The sequence below is a fragment of the Melanostigma gelatinosum genome (assembly GCF_949748355.1).
Source record: "Melanostigma gelatinosum genome assembly, chromosome: 2".
Lineage (NCBI taxonomy): Eukaryota > Metazoa > Chordata > Actinopteri > Perciformes > Zoarcidae > Melanostigma > Melanostigma gelatinosum.
In genome coordinates, this window is record NC_136635.1 from 31,757,389 (window position 1) to 31,778,703 (window position 21,315).

The 21,315-nt window shown below is 46.9% G+C and overlaps 1 protein-coding gene across 1 annotated transcript in view; it reads left to right on the forward strand.

Moving 5' to 3' along the window:
* herc1 (HECT and RLD domain containing E3 ubiquitin protein ligase family member 1) overlaps window positions 1–20,586 on the forward strand; it is a 60,990-nt gene extending 40,404 nt beyond the window's left edge. The window contains exons 46-79 of the mRNA XM_079282802.1: window positions 88–356; window positions 616–668; window positions 984–1,184; window positions 1,269–1,443; window positions 2,015–2,282; window positions 2,855–3,068; window positions 3,867–4,075; window positions 4,175–4,302; window positions 4,559–4,695; window positions 6,232–6,432; window positions 6,525–6,655; window positions 6,907–7,118; window positions 7,246–7,366; window positions 7,563–7,709; window positions 7,817–7,918; window positions 8,015–8,188; window positions 8,801–9,100; window positions 9,191–9,256; window positions 9,372–9,497; window positions 10,520–10,658; window positions 11,733–11,914; window positions 12,001–12,156; window positions 12,939–13,061; window positions 13,193–13,295; window positions 13,597–13,766; window positions 13,941–14,079; window positions 14,165–14,334; window positions 14,532–14,701; window positions 15,414–15,579; window positions 15,660–15,736; window positions 16,770–17,022; window positions 18,809–18,961; window positions 19,086–19,391; window positions 19,603–20,586. Of these exons, the coding sequence (XP_079138928.1) occupies window positions 88–356; window positions 616–668; window positions 984–1,184; window positions 1,269–1,443; window positions 2,015–2,282; window positions 2,855–3,068; window positions 3,867–4,075; window positions 4,175–4,302; window positions 4,559–4,695; window positions 6,232–6,432; window positions 6,525–6,655; window positions 6,907–7,118; window positions 7,246–7,366; window positions 7,563–7,709; window positions 7,817–7,918; window positions 8,015–8,188; window positions 8,801–9,100; window positions 9,191–9,256; window positions 9,372–9,497; window positions 10,520–10,658; window positions 11,733–11,914; window positions 12,001–12,156; window positions 12,939–13,061; window positions 13,193–13,295; window positions 13,597–13,766; window positions 13,941–14,079; window positions 14,165–14,334; window positions 14,532–14,701; window positions 15,414–15,579; window positions 15,660–15,736; window positions 16,770–17,022; window positions 18,809–18,961; window positions 19,086–19,391; window positions 19,603–19,788 (5,727 nt within the window). The 3' untranslated portion in view covers window positions 19,789–20,586. The remainder of the gene's footprint in view (window positions 1–87; window positions 357–615; window positions 669–983; window positions 1,185–1,268; window positions 1,444–2,014; window positions 2,283–2,854; window positions 3,069–3,866; window positions 4,076–4,174; window positions 4,303–4,558; window positions 4,696–6,231; window positions 6,433–6,524; window positions 6,656–6,906; window positions 7,119–7,245; window positions 7,367–7,562; window positions 7,710–7,816; window positions 7,919–8,014; window positions 8,189–8,800; window positions 9,101–9,190; window positions 9,257–9,371; window positions 9,498–10,519; window positions 10,659–11,732; window positions 11,915–12,000; window positions 12,157–12,938; window positions 13,062–13,192; window positions 13,296–13,596; window positions 13,767–13,940; window positions 14,080–14,164; window positions 14,335–14,531; window positions 14,702–15,413; window positions 15,580–15,659; window positions 15,737–16,769; window positions 17,023–18,808; window positions 18,962–19,085; window positions 19,392–19,602) is intronic.
* Window positions 20,587–21,315: the final 729 nt, after the last annotated feature.

The window sequence follows — 21,315 nt, forward strand, 5'->3', positions numbered from 1 at the left end:
TTCACTGCTCTTCTGAACTACTTTGTCTCATGAGTGCGTGTGTGTGTCGTGTTTGTCTTCATGTGATTGCACCTCAACCCTTCGCAGCACGTATGCGAGACCGACGACCGGGACGAGGTGGTGGTGTGCGAGTTGTGCGAGGCCAACGTGGCCAACTTCAACCAGCACATGAAGAAGAGCCACCCGGGCTGCGGACGCAGCGCCAACCGCCAGGGTTACCGCAGCAACGGCTCCTACGTGGACGGCTGGTTCGGAGGAGAGTGCGGCAGCGGGAACCCGTACTACCTGCTGTGTGGAGGCTGCAGAGAGAAGTACCTGGCCATCAAGAGCAAGGCCAAGGTGCCCATCGTGGAGAGGTACGCACACACCCGAGGCAGGCCGAGTGTTGTGTGACTCAACAGCAACCGTTGAAAGGAACGCAGCCTGGACTCCATCAATGACTGAAATAACAGCGTTTTTCTTCACCAATTTAAAATCCCTCAGTTTATTGACTGTTTTATGTTCGAGTCATCAGGCAATATGTTTTATTTCTGTTTTATTTTGTTCTACTTTGTCATTGAACGGAAGTAACACGGAGCTCTTCTCATGTCATTTTATTCTCTGGTGTGTATTCAGGTATAAAGGACAGGCTCCGGACCTGCTGGGAAAGCAGGACAGTGTCTATGAAGGTACGGCGCGTTGTGATAAACAGTGTTTGTTGTCTTGTCTTGTAAACAAGCTCAGTAATAGTGTTTGTTTTCAATTCAAACTAGATATTTATTTTATAGTTTAGAGGGTAGGATTTACATTTTGTTTCATATTTATTGTCGTTATTATCTCCCTCGTTGCTGGTGTTTTGGTTCATTTTGTAAAAAGTACAAGTTGAAACATCAAAGTATGGTTTACATTTCGTCATTCGCAAGTGCCTTCATCATTTCAAGTGTAACGTGATGTTAATTCTGTGTTTGTCTTCAAATGCTCTGCGTCTGTCCGTCCCGCTGCAGAGGACTGGGACATGCTGGACGTCGACGAAGACGAGAAGCTGAATGGGGAGGAAGAGTTTGAGCTGTTGTCCGGACCGTTGGGCCTCAGCGAGCGCAGGACCGTCCCCGAGGCCGTCCAGTTCCCCGACAGCGACCCGCTGGGGGCCTCCGTTGCGATGGTGACGGCCAGCAACAGCATGGAGGAGACCCTGCTGCAGATGGGTGAGGACGAGATCCCATCACAGCAACAGGTGTGACGTATCGGCCTGAAGTGAAGCAGTCGACTGACTGTGTGTCGTTGTTCAGGCTGTCAGACCTCGGTGGATAAGAGTTCATCGGGCAGAGTGACCCTCGGCGAGCAGGCGGCCGCCCTCCAGAACCCCCACGACCGGGTGATGGCTCTGAGGAGGGTGACTGCCGCGGCCCAGGTGCTGCTGGCCCGGACCATGGTGATGAGAGCCCTGTCCCTGCTGTCCGTCAGGTACTCTTCACTCACCACTCCCTCTGGCTGGGCTCTTCTTTCATTCTTTTTAGACATGCATACAAGTTCAAATATTCTCAACTTTTCAGTGCGGAGTCGCACCGCTTGTCAATGTCACACTTAACTGAGGCAGCCAATCAAATCAAGTACAAGGCGGGCTTTGCTACTTTACCCCTGACTTCCTGATTTGGTGCCGGTAGATGTGGTAAGAACGGACAGTGATGTCAGCGATTTAACTCTATAATTCCCTCCTCCTCCTCCAACAGCAGAGCAACAGAGAGCTCGACGTCTGCATTAAATCTCTTTGTTCTCCATTGTTTACGTTTGATCGCTCCACCGGCTCATCAGCTGTTTTGCCCGACTCGCTTCGCCAAGAGGCGTTTTTGAAGCATCGCTTGTTGCGACTCGTCTCGCTGTGATCGGCCTCGAACACACTTCGGCATTGGCTTCACTTTTCAGAACCAGAGGTTGCCGCCTCACTACAACCCTAAAGGTGTACTTGGTGGTTGGATGGAAGCAGGTTTCTGTCTGTTGTCTGATACGTGACTTCTCTCTCTTCCCTCCCACACAGCGGCTCGAGCTGCAGCCTCGCAGCCGGTCTGGAGTCTCTGGGTCTAACCGACATCAGGACTCTGGTCAGGCTGATGTGTCTGGCGGCAGCCGGCCGAGCCGGTCTGTCCACCAGCCCCACGTCGGGCTCCGGTCACGCCGAAAGGCCCCGTGGGGCCGCCAAGGCCAGCAAACCCATCTCCTGTCTGGCTTACCTCAGCACCGCGGTGGGCTGCTTGGCCTCCAACAGTCCCAACGCAGCCAAGCTGCTGGTGCAGCTCTGCACTCAGGTACTCCATGATTGATGCTTGACTGATTCAACACATCAGAGGCAAACATCAAATGTCTTGTAGGTGTCTCAGACAAGCAGCTAATTGATTATTGACTGAAAGTCTTTGTTTTTTTGTGTTTTGGGGATTTATTTGCCCTTGATATAGATTTAGGACAATAGAGAAGTAACAGTAAATACGCGCGACTTGAACTGGGGATGTTGTATTTACTTTGTCAAGGACACTGTTTGTTTTTGCTTGTTATTGATGGCATGTGATGGAATATACTGAAATAAAATCACAGTTGAGCTGCTTCATCCGCCAACAGTGACCCGTGTTAAAGCTGAAATATTATTGTTGTTAACATTGGAACACCTGGTGAGTGAATAAAGGAGCAGCATCAGGTCCAACCGGAGAACTAACCGGAGAACTGTTATTGCACTTTTGTACATATAGCAGTACTTTTAAAATAAGTGCGCAATACACTACTTTTGAATTCATTATTGAACATTGCGCATAACAATGCGATAAATAGCAAAAAATCCGTTGCCCAGCACTGATATATTCATAAAGGAATACTCTTTCCTCTCCAGAACCTGATCTCTGCAGCGACCGGCATGAATCTGACGACGGTGGACGACCCCATCCAGAGGAAGTTCCTGCCCAGCTTCCTACGCGGCGTTGCCGAGGAGAACAAGCTCGTCACCTCCCCAAACTTCGTGGTGACTCAGGCTCTGGTGGCCCTGCTGGCAGACAAAGGGGCCCGACTCAGACCTGCGTATGACAAGGCTGATCTGGAGAAAAGAGGTGTGCAGACTCAGTTTGTCTCATTGGTCTCTTCATCAATAATGTTTCATTTTTATGTTCATATTAGAGTAATCAAGCATCCTGAACATGGCACTGCCTCCAGTATTTCCAGTATATCAACAGCGATGTCTCTGTCCATCAATCCTGACGCGTTTACTCGAGATAATCCACGACCTCGTTGTGAGGCGTTTCATGTCGGAACTATTTTCTTTCTGCTAACTACACCTGCCAGCCGTATCACCGCTCAGAAGGAAGCGTCTCCACTCGACACTGCTAGCTCACCTAGCACCACGGTGCTAACATTGCATTAATATTGACACGTTGTCCACGAGAAGACGCACGCTCCCTTCTGAGAGGAGGTATCATTGAAGCCTGTGGTTCCGCAGAAAAGAAATAGTTCCTAAAAGTGATTTCTGGAAAAGAGACATTGCCGTTTAGTTTTTCAAATGTATTTTTTGCAATCAAAACAAATCAGTCTAGCTGGATAAATAACTACAGGTAAGATGAAAATATGTATTCCAGTGATTCTGTCCCATCATGTGTTTTTCAACAAAATATAATGTCTTGGAAATGTTCTCATAATTGTATCATCAGTGCTGTCTGTTCAGCTCTCATGACTTTCCTGTTCCAGCTTGTTTCTTTCTGTTCACTTGGGTCACTTTTCTTCTGTGCCTTTTGTGTTTTTCTGTTTGTCCTTTTTGTTCCTCCTCTCACTCACCGGGTCACCTTCTGTTCCGTGTCGAGCAGGTCTAATTGCGCATTTGTATGCCCACCCTTCCCATAATCCCTCCGCTGTAGGGCCTCTGGAGCTGGCCAACGCTCTGGCGGCCTGTTGCCTGTCCTCCCGGCTGTCCTCGCAGCACCGTCAGTGGGCCGCCCAGCAGCTGGTCCGCACGCTGGCCGCCCACGACCGCGACAACAACCACAGCCGGCCGCAGACCTTCGCCGACATGGCGGGAGACCTGCGGAAGTGCTCCTTCATCAAGCTAGAGGCTCACCAGAGCAGGGTGAGTCAACACGGGATCAGGAGTGTTCCCACAGCTGGGTTTGAGCTCAGAATATATGAATGGAAACTGTTGGGTGTTAAGAAAACGTCTGTCACTCAGGTCATCACGTGCGGTTGGTGCAGTAAGAAAGGCCTGTTGGCTACGAGTGGCAATGACGGGACGGTGAGGATGTGGAACGTGACCAAGAACCAGTACACCCTCCAGCAGACCTGCATCTTCAACAAGGAGTAAGGCTTTCTCGAATCCACATGTTCCACCTGCACAAACCTCGTGTGTGATGAAACCAGTGCTGCATTTGAAGGGAAGAGCTGTAGTACAGCTCTGCTAGCACAGAACTGATCTAAACATTACTTTGATCTGGTTTCTTTATGCAGCTACAGCATGTTTTACAAGTTGTTTTAGTTGAACCCTCTCATCTGAGAATGAGTTGCAGCTTAAAGTGTTGGGTCTCATGTGTGTTGATTCTGTGTCTCCTCTCATCAGTGACGGCTCTTCAGAGGACGGCATGTCCGGTTTGGGGTCTCCCAGCGACCCTTGCATGTCTCCTCTGGCTTGGAGCGTCACTGGAAAATACCTGGCATCAGCCATGGAGAAAATGGTCAACATCTGGCAGGTTAACGGTAAGCGTTTGTTTTCCACTGGCTCCACTGGGTTCTTCTTTTATTAGAGGCCATGTTAACGATACGCTCCATTCGCGTTGGTTCATGATGAAACGTGTTCCGTGGCTCAGCTTGTGGCGCCGCAGCGCGAGGTCGGCAGAATATGAATGAGACGGCATTGAGGTTTTATCGCTCCCGTTAAAAATGGATGCTCTGGATGCGGTCCAATCATTCTTCACTGGCTCCCCCACAGCACCGACCGTCTGTCCTCGGCCACTTTCAGTCGCCTCCAGGACCGACGCCCACGATTCTGATCAGCTTCCATGAGCACATGTTCTCTCTTCTGCCTTTGAAGCGTGACTCTGTCTGTCATTACCATCTTTCTGTGGTTCATTGTTGAGCAATCAGTTCACACCAAAGTCCATTAAACACCTCGGTATATTTCAGCACCGCTTCTGAAGTTTAGTGTAAACGTACTCAACCGTTGAGAAGTCTGATGTTTTTCCTCTTATTGTAACAGAAATAAAAACGCGATAATGTCCGTGTTTCCAACCTTTAGGAGTAACATTTAGCACTTTTAAAGTTAAATGCATCAATGTGGTGCAGAATTAAGAAGCCAGATCTGTGAAGAAGTTCGTGCTCTTGTTCCAGCAGAGGGGGAATGTAATGAAGTACTTTCAGGTTTTTAGGTACTGCACTTTACTTAAGTACTTCCATTTTATGTAACTTTATACTTCTACTCCACTACATCTCTGAGGGAAGTATTATACTTTTCATTCATTACATTTATTAAACAGCATTAGTCACTAGTTTGGCTGTTTTGCAGATTCACGTTCTTCACACAAAATATAAATAATGAACTATGAAGTATTATTAAATCGTATATTATGAAGTAAATGTATTTGAAATGCGTCAGTCTGCATATTGAGTGTACTTTTGGTACGTCAAGTATATTTTGATACCAATACTTTTGTACGTAAAAAAGTCATGCTAGAGGACTGAGGACTACTAATAGTAAGAGCAGCCGTGGATATCATAGAATAATGATGATGATAAATAGTTGATGCCTCGGCTCCTTCAGTCTGATCAAAAGTTTAGTTTCGACTTTTCAATCATCAGCAGGAAATGTTTGAAATGTTTCTTCTAGTCTTCTACTCCTCTGTTGTTCAGAGAGATCTGTTCTTTTAGTTTTATTTATTTCAGCAGATAAGTCGATTTAAGAACCAGCTCTCATTTACAATGACCACCTTTCCAAAAAGGCAGCAACAGGAAGTCAATTTACTACAAGACGAAATAAAACATCTCAAACAATCACCGACAAAATGTACAACATATCAACGAAGTGTTCCTGGAGAGGAAGGTGCAGTGATTGGAGCCCGTCTGGTTGAACATCGGTTTCTTTTATGAATAAAGAGTCGTATAGAGGCGTCCTCCCAGCAGCCCATCTTTGTGGCAGCGGATTGCAAACCTTCTGAGCGGTAGATGTTGTTTCTCTGACCGGTACAAAGCTGCTCGCTGACCTGTGACCCCCCCCCCCCCCCCCCCCCCTCCTTTAAGGCGGTAAGGGCCTGTTGGACGTGCAGCCTCACTGGGTGTCGGCGTTGGCTTGGCCTCAAGAGGAGGCCGAGTCCCTGTGGTGCGGGGAACCCAAAGACATGCTGCTGGTGGGACGGATGGACGGATCTCTGGGCCTCATCGAGGTGCTGGACACCTCCAGCATGCACCGCACCGAGCTGGAGCACTGCCACCGGAAAGACGGTACGCGCCAGCGGCGCCGTGTTCTCGTGGTAAATGTTCTTTGGAGGAAACTCTTACAGATGTTTGATAGCGATGTTTCCGTCCCCTCTCAGTGGCCGTGATGCACATCGCCTGGTACAGTGAGGACATGCCGTTTGCGGTGGGCTACGCAGATGGAAAGCTGCTGATTGGATCCAAAGAGCCTTTAGAGAAAGGAGCCATCGTGGTCATCGACGCTCACAAGGTTTCTACTCAGTTCTACTCTTTCTAGGATTCTACTCGGCAAAGTTTGATTTGCTTTTAAACATATTTTATTGTAGTTTCGTCCACTTTATTTGTTATCTGTATTTTTACTCTGTGTTGTATTTTACTTTGTATTTTAGTTGAATTTTCTTTCTTTATTTGCTCGTATTGCTATTGTGATTATTCTTCGGTTATCGTCACGTTTTCGTCCCTGCTCCTCGGGGCTGAACCTCTGAATCTTGTGGGTCACAGGAGTCCATCACCAGTGTGAAGTGGAGTCCTAACGGTCAGATCTTGCTGACCTGTGCCAAGGAGGAGATGGTGAAGCTGTGGGCCAGTCCGGACTGTCACTCGGGCTCCGGCTGGCGCTGCCTGCAGAGTCTTCGACACCCGTCCCCGGTGAACGGCGTGGCCTGGTGCGGCCTGCTGGGACGCGGCCCAAAGCCCCTCAGCATGTTAGCCATGTAGGTCCTCAAGGACTCGCGCCTGATCACACTCACTGGCTTTTATTGAGTTCATGAGGCGTGCATGTTGCAGTCATCCTTTAGATTAGTTCCGCAAACTCATTCTCTTTCATTTATTTTTTTACAGATGCTGCCAGAACGGCCACGTCTCAGTCTGGACTGTTCCTCAAAACATCTCTAACTTCCCAGATTCCTCTTCCTCTGACTCTGAGGGATGGTGGGAGAATGAAGTAAAACCTAAATTCATGGTACTTACAAGATGTTGCTGTTATAATGTAAACAAGGTTGCTGTTTATTTTTTAATTCCTGGACATTCGGTGAATGTTGAAGGTGATTTTGTCTCGAATTCTGACCAAGCCTGCAGATTCATCCCAATTGATGACTGTTTATTCTCTCCACACGTACATGGTCGTCTTCCACTCACCTGCCGTCCTTGTGTTGCAGTCTTCCCGGTGGTCGGGCAGAGGAGCGACGTGTGTTTTCCAGCTGAAGGGCCACATCACCCCGGTGAGAACGCTGGCCTTCAGCCCCGACGGCCTGGCTCTGGCATCTGGAGGAGTGGGAGGCCTCATGAACATCTGGTCCCTGCGGGTAAGAAACTCACACAGGATCAATGTAAACACTGCAGGTAGAAGTAACACAGATGTACACACACTCCTCTCACACCGTGTGTGTGTGTGTGTTTGTGTTTCCAACAGGACGGGTCGGTGCTGCAGACAGTGGTCGCCGGTTCAGGTGCGATCCAGAATATTGTCTGGATCCCAGATGTTGGTGTGGCCGTCTGCTCCAACAGGTCCAAGGTACCACGTCTGGACACCTTTGTTTTCCCCCCATGTTTCTTGTGTCGCTGTGATGAGATGAATACCTATTTACTCTCTGGTCTGCTTCTCCTCCAGGACGTGCTGGTGGTGAACTGCTCCAAAGAGTTCATGGCTTCCAACCATGTGCTGGCCACTTGTCGCACCGCTCTGAAGAAGCAGGGAGTGGTCGGCCTCAACATGGCGCCCTGCATGAGGGCCTTCCTGGAGAGACTTCCTGTCATGCTGCAGGAGCAGTACGCCTACGAGAAGGTACGCACGTTTAATATGTATCTCGGGTCCAAAGCCTCTTTCACACATAATACTCGAGATGTTAATGGGATAGTCTGTCAGGCATCACTTGTGATGTTCATTATTCACACATGCACGACACTCTAGAACATTTCCATCTTGCACCTTTTCACACGTGTCGTGGCAATGCTGGACCATCCAGCAGATGGCATTTTTCCCATGTTTCATGTGTTTCACATTAGTTTGATATTAGTTGGATATATTTTTGAAATTTTTCACACATTTTTCTGACGGTGTTCACAAATGTTCTTCACATATTTTACTACAATTTTAAGATATTTTTTGGACTTTTTTCACATTTTATTTTTTTAATATTTTACAAATAATATTTGGATATTTTTCACGTATATTTGACAATCGTCTTGTAGTTTTCCTTATTTCTTGGGATATTTTTTATAAATATATAACTTATATTTGTTTATCATTTTTTTCACATATCTTACAAATAACATTAAAATATTTCTCGGGTATTTTTCTTAACATTTTAACAGTTTTCACACACATTTACTCATCACTTGAGGGTGATGATTCTCCATCATTGCCAGTTGTTGATGTTTCCTCCTCCACCTCCAGCCCCACGTGGTGTGTGGCGAGCAGCTCGTCCACAGCCCTTACATGCAGTGCCTAGCCTCCCTGGCCGTGGGGCTCCACCTGGACCAGCTCCTGTGTCGCCCCCCCGTGCCGCCCAACCTCCGACACTGCCCACCGGAGTCTGGCACGGCCGTCTGGTGCGCCAGCGAGTGGTCCTGGTTGGACTGCTTCTCTACGACGGTCAAGGCGGCGGAGGCCCTCGCTCGAGGCGCCTCCTTCTCCGAGTCGTTCTCCGTTCCCGACCTGGAGCCCGTGCCCAAAGACGAGATGGCTCTGCTCATGGTGAGGCAGGCTGCTGCTGCTGCAACTGGTTACCATCTAATTCACACCTACTGTTGACTGTAATAACCGTGTTCCACTCTGTTTTTCCAGGACAACAGTAAATGGGCGTCTGGTCTGGATGAACAGATCATGTCCTGGGCCACCTCCAGACCAGAGGTAGTTTAGATTGAGACCCAGATTAGTAATAAGTGTGCTTGTTTACTCTGACGATAATAACTCTTTTGTGTGTGTGTGTGTGTGTGTGTGTGTGTGTGTGTGTGTGTGTGTGTAGGACTGGCACCTCGGGGGGAAGTGTGATGTGTATCTGTGGGGTGCCGGGCGACACGGCCAGCTGGCAGAGGCCGGCAGAAACATCCTGGTGCCCACTACCGCCCCGTCCTTTTCTCAGGCACAACAGGTACACAAACGTGTTGCGTCTTTGTTCACGAACCAGCCTGGTGACTGTCATCACGTCACAGAACTGCTTCTAGTGATCGACCGCTTACATGGATCAGTACGCTTGGAGCAGAAATATTCCTCTACAAATGCTCTTAAAATAAGAATAATAACTTTATTTATATCGCACCTTTCAGAACAAGGTTACAAAGTGCTTCACTATGAAGACTTGGAAGCAAATATGAACCCAAGAGGTCAAATTATTAGCTTGTAGTGATCAAGTAGTTTTTTCAGTCTTCATTTTGGGTCTTTTCATTTTATTTTTTTATTTACCAAGGACAGTCTACATTAATCACGTTCAAGTTCCCACCTCAGTGTAAATGTGCCAGAGTTAGAGATCTGTAGTCTGAGCAGGTTATTACAATTTTGTAGCCAAATACTATCAGTACAATTTACCACATTACAACACAATACTATACAGTAAAAAAAGTAGCAGATTTTTTAAAAACAATGAGCGTATGTATTGCAGTTTTGGTTTTCTAAAAAAACAAAATATTCGCAGGAAAAGCAACCGTAGTCAAAGGTCCAGTTCCTTTATAGAGCCTGGTCACGTGGTGTCGTCGGAGAGCTCCTTCATCTGCACGCTGCGCTGACTCAGAGCCAGTAAATAGTCAAGCTTTACGTTTCAGAACTTTGTATTCATGCTATAAATATACGAATGTCAGTTAGATGATAATCTGCATGAGTAATAAAGACAAAAGGTTACAGTAATAATTGCCTCTCACACTGTGTAGAAGTCAAACGTGTGATACGTTTGACTTGACTTTATAATCTGCACTATTAGATGTAGGATCCAGTGTTTGTCACGTGGGAATCTCCAGACGTTATGTATTTAATACCGACTCTTCGCCTGCCTCTTGAGTTCATGGATTTTGACATTTTGAATGTTCTTTACCAGCCTTTAAAACATGGTCCCTTTTTGATGTGATCATTTCTCCCCGTGTTTATTCCCTGCATCTGTCTCCTCGTCTTTCCTCCCTGCAGGTGGTGTGCGGTCAGAACTGCACCTTTGAGATCCAGCCCAACGGGACGGTGTTGGCCTGCGGGGAGGGAAGCTACGGCCGTCTGGGTCAGGGCAACTCTGACGACCTGCACGTCCTCACCGTCGTCTCAGCTCTGCAAGGTGGAGCTGAGACACACACACACACACACACACACACTCACTGTTAAGATTCACTAATATGTTTGACACTAAGACGTGCTCACCTGTGTGTCCTCTGATGGAGTTTAATAGCTTTTAATCAAATCTATTTAGGTTTGAAGAACTCTGACTCAACGATTTTAAAAGCTACAGTTTTGAGTTGTGAGAGTTAATATATTTTCCAGCAAATGTTGATTCAATATGACTCATTGAAATAACAGCTCTATCTTACTTCAATATGACTCATTGAAATAACAGCTCTATCTTACTGACTTTACTCTTTATTTTTCATGAGCTCTTAAATCCAAACAATCCTTCTGCAGAGTTATTACGTTTTTATAAGTTTTTAAAGAGACTTCTCCTGAATCAACGCGTTAAAGCACCAAAGTCACACAAAAACACTGAAATAAAATAAAACCAGGCGGCAACCTGGAAAGTTCTGACGAGTGAAGTCGTTGCTTCATGTGTTAAAGCTGCATTCTCTCTAATGACCACCAGGGGGCGACTCCTCTGGTTGTATAGAAGTCTATAGAAAATGACTCTACTTCTCTCTTGATTTATTACCTCAGTAAACATTGTAAACATGAGTTTATGTCTCAATCTCTAGTTTCAAGTCTTCTTCAATACAGCATGATGTTCATTTAGTACATTATGGTCCATTTAGAGTCACACAGACCATAAAGCAGGGGATGCTTTAGGGCGGGGCTACTGTGATTGACAGGTCTCCAGCAGAGCGTTGTCCAGTCTGGGACGCAGTTGTCCGTGTTTTCGTCTCAGGACTTTGTGTGTTTTTACTTCATGACAGTTAATTGTAACTTTTTGGTCTTCTAAAAATGTCTCCTTCAGCCTTCGGTTGCACTTAGCTCCGCCCTCTAGTGTCACTTCTGTTTGCAAATAACTAAGATTGCGACGGCCAAAATGCCAAACTCGAGACTTCACGACGACAATCCACAAGCCAGTGTGTGACGCCAGGACGACTACGTCGGCTTCTCGTATACAGTCCGTGAATCAAACATCCTCCAGTAGCAGAACCCGGTCGTCTCTCTGCCCCTTCAGGGTTCGTTGTGACTCAGCTGGTGACGTCGTGCGGCAGCGACGGTCACTCCATGGCCCTGACGGAGAGCGGCGAGGTGTTCAGCTGGGGGGACGGAGACTACGGCAAGCTGGGCCACGGGAACAGCGACCGCCAGCGCCGCCCGAGGCAGATCGAAGCGCTGCAGGGAGAGGAGGTGGTGCAGGTCAGTCTGAGTTCTAATGAACCCGATAAGGATGTTTGGTGCTCGGGTGCTTTCACGATCTGCTTCACTTTGATCTTTTGTTCTAGATGTCCTGTGGGTTCAAACACTCGGCGGTGGTAACAGCCGACGGGAAGCTTTTTACATTTGGAAACGGTGATTACGGACGACTGGGTTTGGGAAACACCTCGAACAAGAAGCTTCCGGAGAAGGTCACCGCTCTGGAGGGATACCAAGTGAGACAGGTAGGACAGAGGAGTGATAGAACTGACTAGAGGTGCAACGGGTCACGAAACGGATCGGATCATGGATCAGGGTCACGGATCGGATCACGGATCGGATCAGCACAGCAGAAACAAGGGGCAAATATAAAGGCACTTTTAGAGATCGCTGGTCATGTTTTTTTGCCGCCGATTCTAATTATTGATCATTGATGATCCATATTAACAGACAGAACCCTTTGCTGTTTGATTGGAGCACCAGAGTATTATTTTATATTGTATTATAAGTCTGTAAACCCTTTTACTTTGTATTTGTAATTTATAGTTTTCTTCACAAAAACACACAATTCAAACGATAAGGAAATAAAATATTGTATTTTTATTGATGAAAGCAAATGTTGTCATCATTAGTTTTAATGATCTATTATTAGAGTTCATGTAAACGGCTCATAATTCATAACACCACGGTTACCAGCTCTCCTCCTGTAACATTGTCAGAGATCGATGATGTCATGATCACATGTTTGACTGAATATTGCAGGAGAACCATCGTCAGTAGAACTTTATTTACACTGTGATGGTTGACGTTGGACTGTGTAATTGAAGAGGATGGATCCGTACGGACCGGTGATCTACGACGGTCCGTTGCACCACTAGAACTTACCGAGGGCTGAGCCGTTTATTTAACGACCTTTTCTCGTGTTCTACGACGCGCAGTTCGAATGCCACGTGTTCACGTTTGTGTTGTGACAGCGTTAGAAACCCACGTTAGATGAGTTCATGTTGCCGTGTGCTCCCCTCCTCAGGTGGCTTGTGGTTTGAACCACACTTTAGTCGTCTCCGCCGACGGGATGATGGTTTGGGCTTTTGGTGACGGAGACTACGGAAAACTGGGACTCGGCAATTCCACGGCCAAGTCGTCACCTCAGGTCTGTTCACATGGAAAGAGTTCAGAGCTGTTCGGAGGCCCGCTGCTTCACTCGCTGTAAAATAATCACCGGTACGATTCAGCTGTTGGCTGAATGCAACGAAGGTTTATTTCGACTCCTTGATTCCTCAGAAAGTGGACGTGTTGTGTGGAATCGGCATCAACAAAGTGGCGTGTGGAACACAGTTCTCTGTGGCTTTAACCACAGACGGCAAAGTCTTCACCTTCGGCCAAGGTTCGGTGACATCATCTTCTATACCATAATAATATGACGACGATCAGAACTGAAACCATCAATCAACAGTTATTTATTTTTCAAGGAAATGAGTTAAATATGTCCAGCTTTATATCTGACATTTGGCTTTATGACATTTAGTTTTCCATATTTCAGTAAATGATGAGTTGAGAAAATCCAGATCAGATGAAGAAATGTCGCTCAAATAATGATAAATACTGTTTCCGTAGTTACATCTGAGTAGCCTAATAAGGTAATTGTATAAAACTTTTAGTTTGACATTTAAATATTATGTTCGCAGACCGCCTGATCGGCTTACCTGAAGGCCGGGCCAGGAACCACAACCGGCCCCAGCAGGTGCCGGCTCTGTCGGGGGTCCACATCCAGGATGTGGCCGTCGGAGCTGAACACACTCTGGTGCTCTCGTCCACGGGAGACGTTTACACCTGGGGCAGCAACTCGGAGGGACAGGTAACCTGCTGAACACTCACTGAACCCCCCAAGCACTGTGATGCGTTCAGGCTCTGCTCAGTGAAAATGAGAATTTGGCGAATGTAAATTCAAACTTCCACGAGTTGAAATACTTCTCGTTACTGCAAATGATGAGTTGACGTGACTTTGAACAGCGTGCCTTGTGTCGTGCAGCTCGGTCTGGGCCACACCAACCACGTCAGAGAGCCGACGGTGGCCACAGTGCTGCAGGGGAAAAACATCCACCAGATCTCAGCCGGACGCTGCCACAGCGCCGCCTGGTCGGCTCCTTCTGTACCGCCTCGAGCTCCAGGTTAGACTCTCTCTCTCCATCCACACTAATACGTTGACGAGTAAGCTCCTCATTCCTATTTTCACGTGTCGCGTCTCCTCCTCAGGCTCCTCGGTTCCGCTCCAGCTGGGTCTCCCCGTGGCGGTTCCTCCTCAGTACAGCGGCCTCAGAGAGGTCAGCATCGAGGCGGTGAGGGCTCGTCTGCGTCTCCTCTACCACTTCTCTGACCTCATGTACTCCTCGTGGAGACTCCTCAACCTCAGCCCCAACAACCAGGTGAGCAAAGAAAACATTCATCATCATGTTTCCTGACTAACAGGTTGCAGAGCACGTTAACGGGTCGGGGTCTCGTTTAAATACCCATCTTCAAACATTCAGAGGTGGTCTTTGCTTCAAGAGGGTGTCAGACACGGAGGTGAAGGTGAAACACATTCCGTCACCGTACGTAACGATGGTGACTTCTTTCTGTGCAGAGCTGTACGTCGCACTACAACGCCGGCACCTGGGGGATCGTTCAGGGCCAGCTGAGGCCCCTGTTGGCCCCCAGAGTCTACACTCTGCCCATGGTGCGCTCCATAGGGAAGACCATGGTTCAGGGCAAGAACTACGGGCCCCAGATCACCGTCAAACGGATCTCCACACGGTCAGTACCACACGGGACTTTGTGTTTAACGACGTCCAGGAAGATGTTCTGTGTGACCACCAGGACCCCCCCATTAAAATAGGTTCTTATCCACAGAATTGTTCCTTTCATTGCCGAAATTAGTGAAGTCAAGTTTTTGTACAAATTACAAACAAATGTTTAAAAAAACTCTACTTCCAGCCTCTCTCCTCTCCTCTCTCTCTCTCTTCTCTCTTCTCTGCTCTCTCTCTCTTCTCTCCTCTGCTCTCTGCTCTCTCTCTCCTCTCCTCTCTGCTCTCTTCTCTCCTCTCTGCTCTCTCTCTCTTTTCTCTCTCTCCTCTCTGCTCTCTCTCTTCTCTCTTCTCTGCTCTCTCTCTCTCCTCTCTTCTCTCCTCTGCTCTCTCCTCTCTCCTCTCCTCTCCTCTCTGTGTTCACTTCCTGTAGTTCAGTCAGAGTGTCTCCTCCTTGTTGTCACATGACTTCATAGTTTCTCTGAGGAGCTCACACTTTAATGTTTTCACTGAATCCGTTTAAAGTGAACACTTTATTTGGGGCGAGATATTAAATGAGACGCTTTGTTTGGCTGCTTTTTGTTCCTCACACATGATGTGTTCAAGGACCGTCGGAATGAAATCTGACGATAATGGCAGTTTTATTTAACTCCAACACGAGGAGGCCGTGGTTGGATAATAACCGGTGACTTCATCGCGTGGTGCTTTCTAACTCTCCACAGGGGGCGGAAGTGTAAACCGATCTTCGTGCAGATCGCCCGTCAGGTGGTGAAGCTGAACGCCTCGGACCTCCGCCTGCCCTCCAGGGCCTGGAAGGTGAAGCTGGTGGGCGAGGGGGCCGACGACGCGGGGGGGGTGTTTGACGACACCATCACAGAGATGTGTCAGGTACGGACGTGTCGGTGGTTCTCGATGAGACGAGAGGAGTTTACCGGATGGCTCACGGTCTTGGTGCTGTGTGTTTGTAGGAGCTGGAGACGGGCGTGGTCGACCTGCTCATCCCCTCCCCCAACGCCACGGCCGAGGTCGGCTACAACAGAGACAGGTGAGGTCACCGCTGAGGACCCTGCTGCTCGGCAAGATTCTACCTCATGAATAAGAGACGCAGGTGGACACAAAGTGTTCCTCACTGTTAGTATCAGCGTGACGGAAACACGTCTCCCTTAAAGTACGTGATGTTTGAATAACATTCTCCTTCATGTGGTTTATATGGAGATAAATACAATCTCACAGCAATAAGACAAGAGACATTGTATTCCTTTTTAAAGAGGATACTGTTAGTGTAGCAGTTCGTTGACGCTCCAATGCAGATCAAAGAAACACGACGTTGTTTGTTTGGACGGTGCACATTAATACAACGCTGTAAATGCGTCGCAGCTTTCTCATCTCTGGTCTCTGGACAGATGTTACAAAGTCACCGAAAGTTATTCCATCATTCATCATTCAGAGGATGCAGAGACATAGAACCATCATTCATTCACTACATTGTAAAGTACGACGAAGACATCATGCAAATCAAACAGATGAAACGGACTGAAGACAAAATTCATCTTCTTTACCTTTTTATTTTGTTTTTCTGAACTATTTATTTGTTTATTACATTTTAGATTTATAATATTTTCTTACATCTATTTTTGAAGCCCCTCCTTTCTGTCTTTGTGTTCTTCAAGGTAAAAGTCAGTCACCATGTTAACCCTAAACACAAGGTTTTCAAAATAAAAGTTGTAATATTGTTAAATACAGAACTGTCCTGTGTGAGCTGGTGATGCTGTGTGGGAACATGTATTTATATTCCGGAGTGTGTTAGTGTGAGGTTCTTCTCATCAGTGTTCTACTACAGTAGAGTTTATAGAAACACAAATCAATGTTCTGCTGTGGACGTGTTCTAGACTCCTGAAAGAATCCGTTTGTTTTCACCTCGTTACCTTTCTGTTAGAGAACTGCAGCTGTTATCTTTGATCTCTACAAACACACCAGACTCCATTGAGACCAGTGATTGTAGAACTCAGGACTCGCTGCTCTACTGACCTTTGTGACGAACCGAACTCAATATTTCCGTCTCCTGTCAATCTGCTCAGGTTCCTCTTCAACCCGTCCTCCTGTCTGGACGAACACATGCTCCAGTTCAGGTTCCTGGGAATCCTGATGGGCGTGGCCATCCGCACCAAGAAGCCCCTGGACCTCCACCTGGCCCCGCTGGTGTGGAAACAGCTGTGCTGCATCCCGCTGATGCTGGAGGACCTGGAGGAGGCGGACCTCCTCTACGTGCAGACGCTCAAAAGCATTCTTCACATTGAAGACTGCGGCATCACCGAGGAGAACTTCCATGAGGTGGGAAGTCCCTTTCTTGACTCTCATATTGGGATAGAGTGGAGAGAGATCTATCTATCTATCTATCTATATCTATATATATATATATATAGATAGATAGATAGATAGATAGATAGATAGATAGACGAACTCTGTTCATAAGATCATCAGAGTATATGTAACTTAATTATTTGATATAGATACATATTCATGATATAATAAATGAGCTGGAAGATCAATTAAAAATATTTCTATAGATAAAAAAAACATATTTTATACCCACATTTCAGGATCTTGAATGTTTTTGTTTGTATTTCTGTGAAGAAAATAACATTTTAAATGTCGAGTCTCGTTAGATCTCGAGTTCAGACTCTGAACATTAAAGAGGAGACGCGTCAGTATTTCAAACTCTAATTGAACAAGTCGACGCTTCATTTAACCGCAGAGAGGATTCTCACAGGAGAAGAGGTGACATGTATTCACAGCTGCATGTAGTCAGATTCATGACTCATATTTCATAGCAGATAGAATCTCCTGCAGGCCTCGGCGACGCACCGGCGCCCCTCAGCTTCCTCGCTCATCACTCTGTCTTTAAACTACATCTGAAAACAGTCAACCGTCACCGTTGGCGTCCTGAAGGCTCACAGGGAGGCTGATGATCGGCTGCTTCTCTTCAGCCATTCATCAGAATCACACGCAGGCTGCTAGAAAGACCACGAGCAGCCGGTTCACAGGCTTCAAAGTCAGAATGGTGACGTGGTGAAGCAGCGTGGGATCATGGGAGTTGTTGTCTTCATCGTTCAGGAGTCTCCTTTACCACAGAGGTTGAAACACTGAATGAAGCAGCTTCACGTTAAGCATCTGTGGATGCCTGACGCTGTCCGCAGGACGTCCTGCAGGAGCTGAGAGACGAGCTAATGATGCTAACGTTAGCTCAGCTGGTTTCTCTGATGACTAAAATCCATCGAGTTAAAAAAAAACAAAAGCTGTCAAATGTCTCACCATGATATTATAATCTGTTGACAGAACCGTGAATACGTGATTTAATTTGAGGGTTTTGTAACCGATCTGTTGAATCGTTCATTCAGTGAAAGAGAGAAACGCTCTCGCTGAATGATTCTTCAACAATTCCATGAAAGCTTTGGTTTCTGTCTGACAACAGAGAGACTGAACAGACTGACAAGAGACCCGTAACTCCACAGATATGAGTTTTAGAAGAACTCTTAAAACTCTTCATTTGAATGAATAGTTTACAGGACATTCAACCTTTCTTTATGAGGCTTTTAATACGTGATTCTCTGCATGGCTTCTAGAGGGACAATAAAGAGTTTACAGATCATTATAATCCCGCCTCTCTATTGTGGAGGTCAGTTTATTAGTGTAGCCGGTTGCACCTCCAGTCTGTGCTCGTGTCTCTGAGTCACACTCGTTACGGCGCTGAGAGCGAGTACAGACGAAGCTTAAAGCGCGTTCTCCAGAGTTCTCCTGTGAAACACATCGTGGTCACGGAGCTCAAACTGCCACGAACGACATCATCAATATTATTCTGAGAAGCTGAAGAGATTCCAGAGAGAACGGAGAACAAGGAAGTCTTTAAAAGAAGAGTTCTCTCCAGATGAAGTAAACATCAGTCAACATGAACACTGCTTCATGTTGACTCCAGAGACCGGACAGGTCCGGATGTTCATAATGTTGCAATGATATAAATCCTTAAATCCATACGTGATGCTGTCTGTTCAGTGAGGAGGCTCTCGTGCCTCGTCGTCACGATGAATAGTGAAACATGTTGCGTTGCTCTCGGCCTCAGATGATTCCTCTGGATTCCTTCGTCGGGCAGAGTGCCGATGGGAAGATGGTTCCCATCATCCCCGGCGGAAACAGCATCCCGCTCACCTTCTCCAACAGGAAGGAGTACGTGGAGCGAGCCATCGAGTACCGGCTGCACGAGCTCGACCGACAGGTAGGCAGTCTGTGTGCTTATACTCTGTCACAACTTGATCAAAGATGGTACTGCAGTACCAGAGTATTTTACTTCAACTCTTTTCTGTGCTTCGAGCCCCTCAAACGTCGCTATTCCCCCTCAGGTGGCGGCGGTGCGTGAGGGCATGTCGTGGATCATGCCGGTGCCGCTGCTCTCCCTGCTGACGGCCAAGCAGCTGGAGCAGATGGTGTGCGGCATGCCGGAGATCTGCTGCGACGTGCTGAAGAAGGTGGTGCGCTACAGGGAGGTGGACGAGCAGCACTCCCTGGTGCAGTGGTTCTGGCAGACGCTGGAGGAGTTCTCCAACGAGGAGCGGGTCCTCTTCATGCGCTTCGTCTCCGGACGCTCCCGGCTGCCCGCCAACACGGCCGACATCTCCCAGAGGTTTCAGATCATGAAGGTGGACCGGGTGAGTCACGAGTCATGTTCAGCGCTCCGGTTACTCACCGTATGCAGAACGTGTTGAGGTGCTGTGCAGCTGAAGAACAGGAACACGCCTTTGTTTTTCTTTGCATGTGTTTATTAAATGAGACGCGGACAGGAAACCGTTTATCTGTCAGGACGTCTCTTTGTCCGAACCCGTCTGATGACTTAACGGTCTGTGTGTCCGTCCTCCACAGCCGTACGACAGCCTGCCGACCTCTCAGACCTGCTTCTTCCAGCTGCGTCTGCCTCCGTACTCCAGCCAGGCCGTCATGGCCGAGCGGCTGCGCTACGCCATCAACAACTGCCGCTCCATCGACATGGACAACTACATGCTGTCCAGGAACGTGGACAACGCGGAGGGCTCCGACACGGACTACTGACCCACGAGTGACGGTGACCGTATGATCTGAACACCGTCGCTGCACCAGTCGAAGGAAAACTCCCGAGCAGGCGGGCCGCTTTTTAAAAATCCATTTTATGTACTTTAACAGCAGAGTTTCATTTCTCCTGGTGGTTTACTCGCCGTTTTTAAATGACACAACGATCCACGCGTTTAGTGTTAATCTTTGGTTGCTCATTACTCCACATCCCATTTTCAGGGTTTCTGCATGGAGGTTTGTTTATTCGTTTGGAAATGTGTATAAAATATTCACGCAGGCGGCCGAAGAAAAGAATATTGTACATTGTGTAAAATGCTTCATTAGGAAAATGTTTTGCATAATATCCATATTTATTGTGTTCATTGCCGATGCCGAGTCTCCCAAAGCATTAAACAACAAATGCTGCACAACTGATCTGCTGTCGTGTGTTTGTTACAGAAAGACGAACGTTTCCTCAGACGTCACATTTAGTTCAGAAGTACAAAATATCACAAAGAGCTTCTACACGTCTGGGTTTAGTGTTCAGACCGCCGGCGCCGGTTCAAGGAGCGGTTTGGGTTTCTAGCTCAACGCTGTGAAGGACTTCACACTCAATCATTTGTTTTCTGATGTTCTTGTCAAACTGTGAACCTCCGTTCATTAATGAGTTAAACCAAAACAGCAGCATTAAATCTAACGGACGACTGGACCACAGAATTGTGTCCTCACAGCGTTCATGAAGATGAATTCTAGATTACTGTGAGTTTTGTATTCAAATGAACTGAAATCCAAACCCATCTGTTAAATGGTGGGAGACGTTTGAAATGTCCTCTCTGAGTCCGTGTGATTCTGTTCAGCGTCTTTAGTGTTGAAGGTTCGAGAAACGTTGCTCATTAAAAATAAGACTTCTTTCCACACCATGGTATCTTCTGTAAAAGAAGGAGAAGCTGAGTTTAGTTTGTTCTGACCCGACAGGGACGGTGTCATCACCCTAAAACGAGAAGACAAATCCTCGTCAGTGCAGAAGTGGAAATGTGTTTGAAAGATTCAACGACAACACACATGGATTGAAGCCATTATTATTATTATTATTATTATATTATTATTTCGTTGGATAAAAACACGTTGAGAATCTTTCTTTGCGATACATTTTGACGTTTGAACTTTGACGATCTATTAAACGTTTGTCTCGCGCGAGTAAAGGAACTCTCGCTGGAATCGAACGCTGCAAATACACGACGCCGCTCACGACCGACAGACCGACGACCACTTCGTCACGTCGGAGCTTTCAGCAGCTTTCAGCAGCAGGGAAGAGAAACACGGATTGAAATGTCGATTTAGAATTTAAAAGTCACCTTTAATTCCACTTTGAGCGACTTGTGCTTCAGAAACAAATATTGTAATTTCTACTCCACTAAATGGATCTGAGAGAAAAACATCATCGCTTCATAAATGATGAGGCGCTGTTGTTAAAATAGGTCCAGTTTGACACGTTAATGTCATTTCATTTCATGTCCTTTAACCAAGATTATATAACTTTTGGTGAAC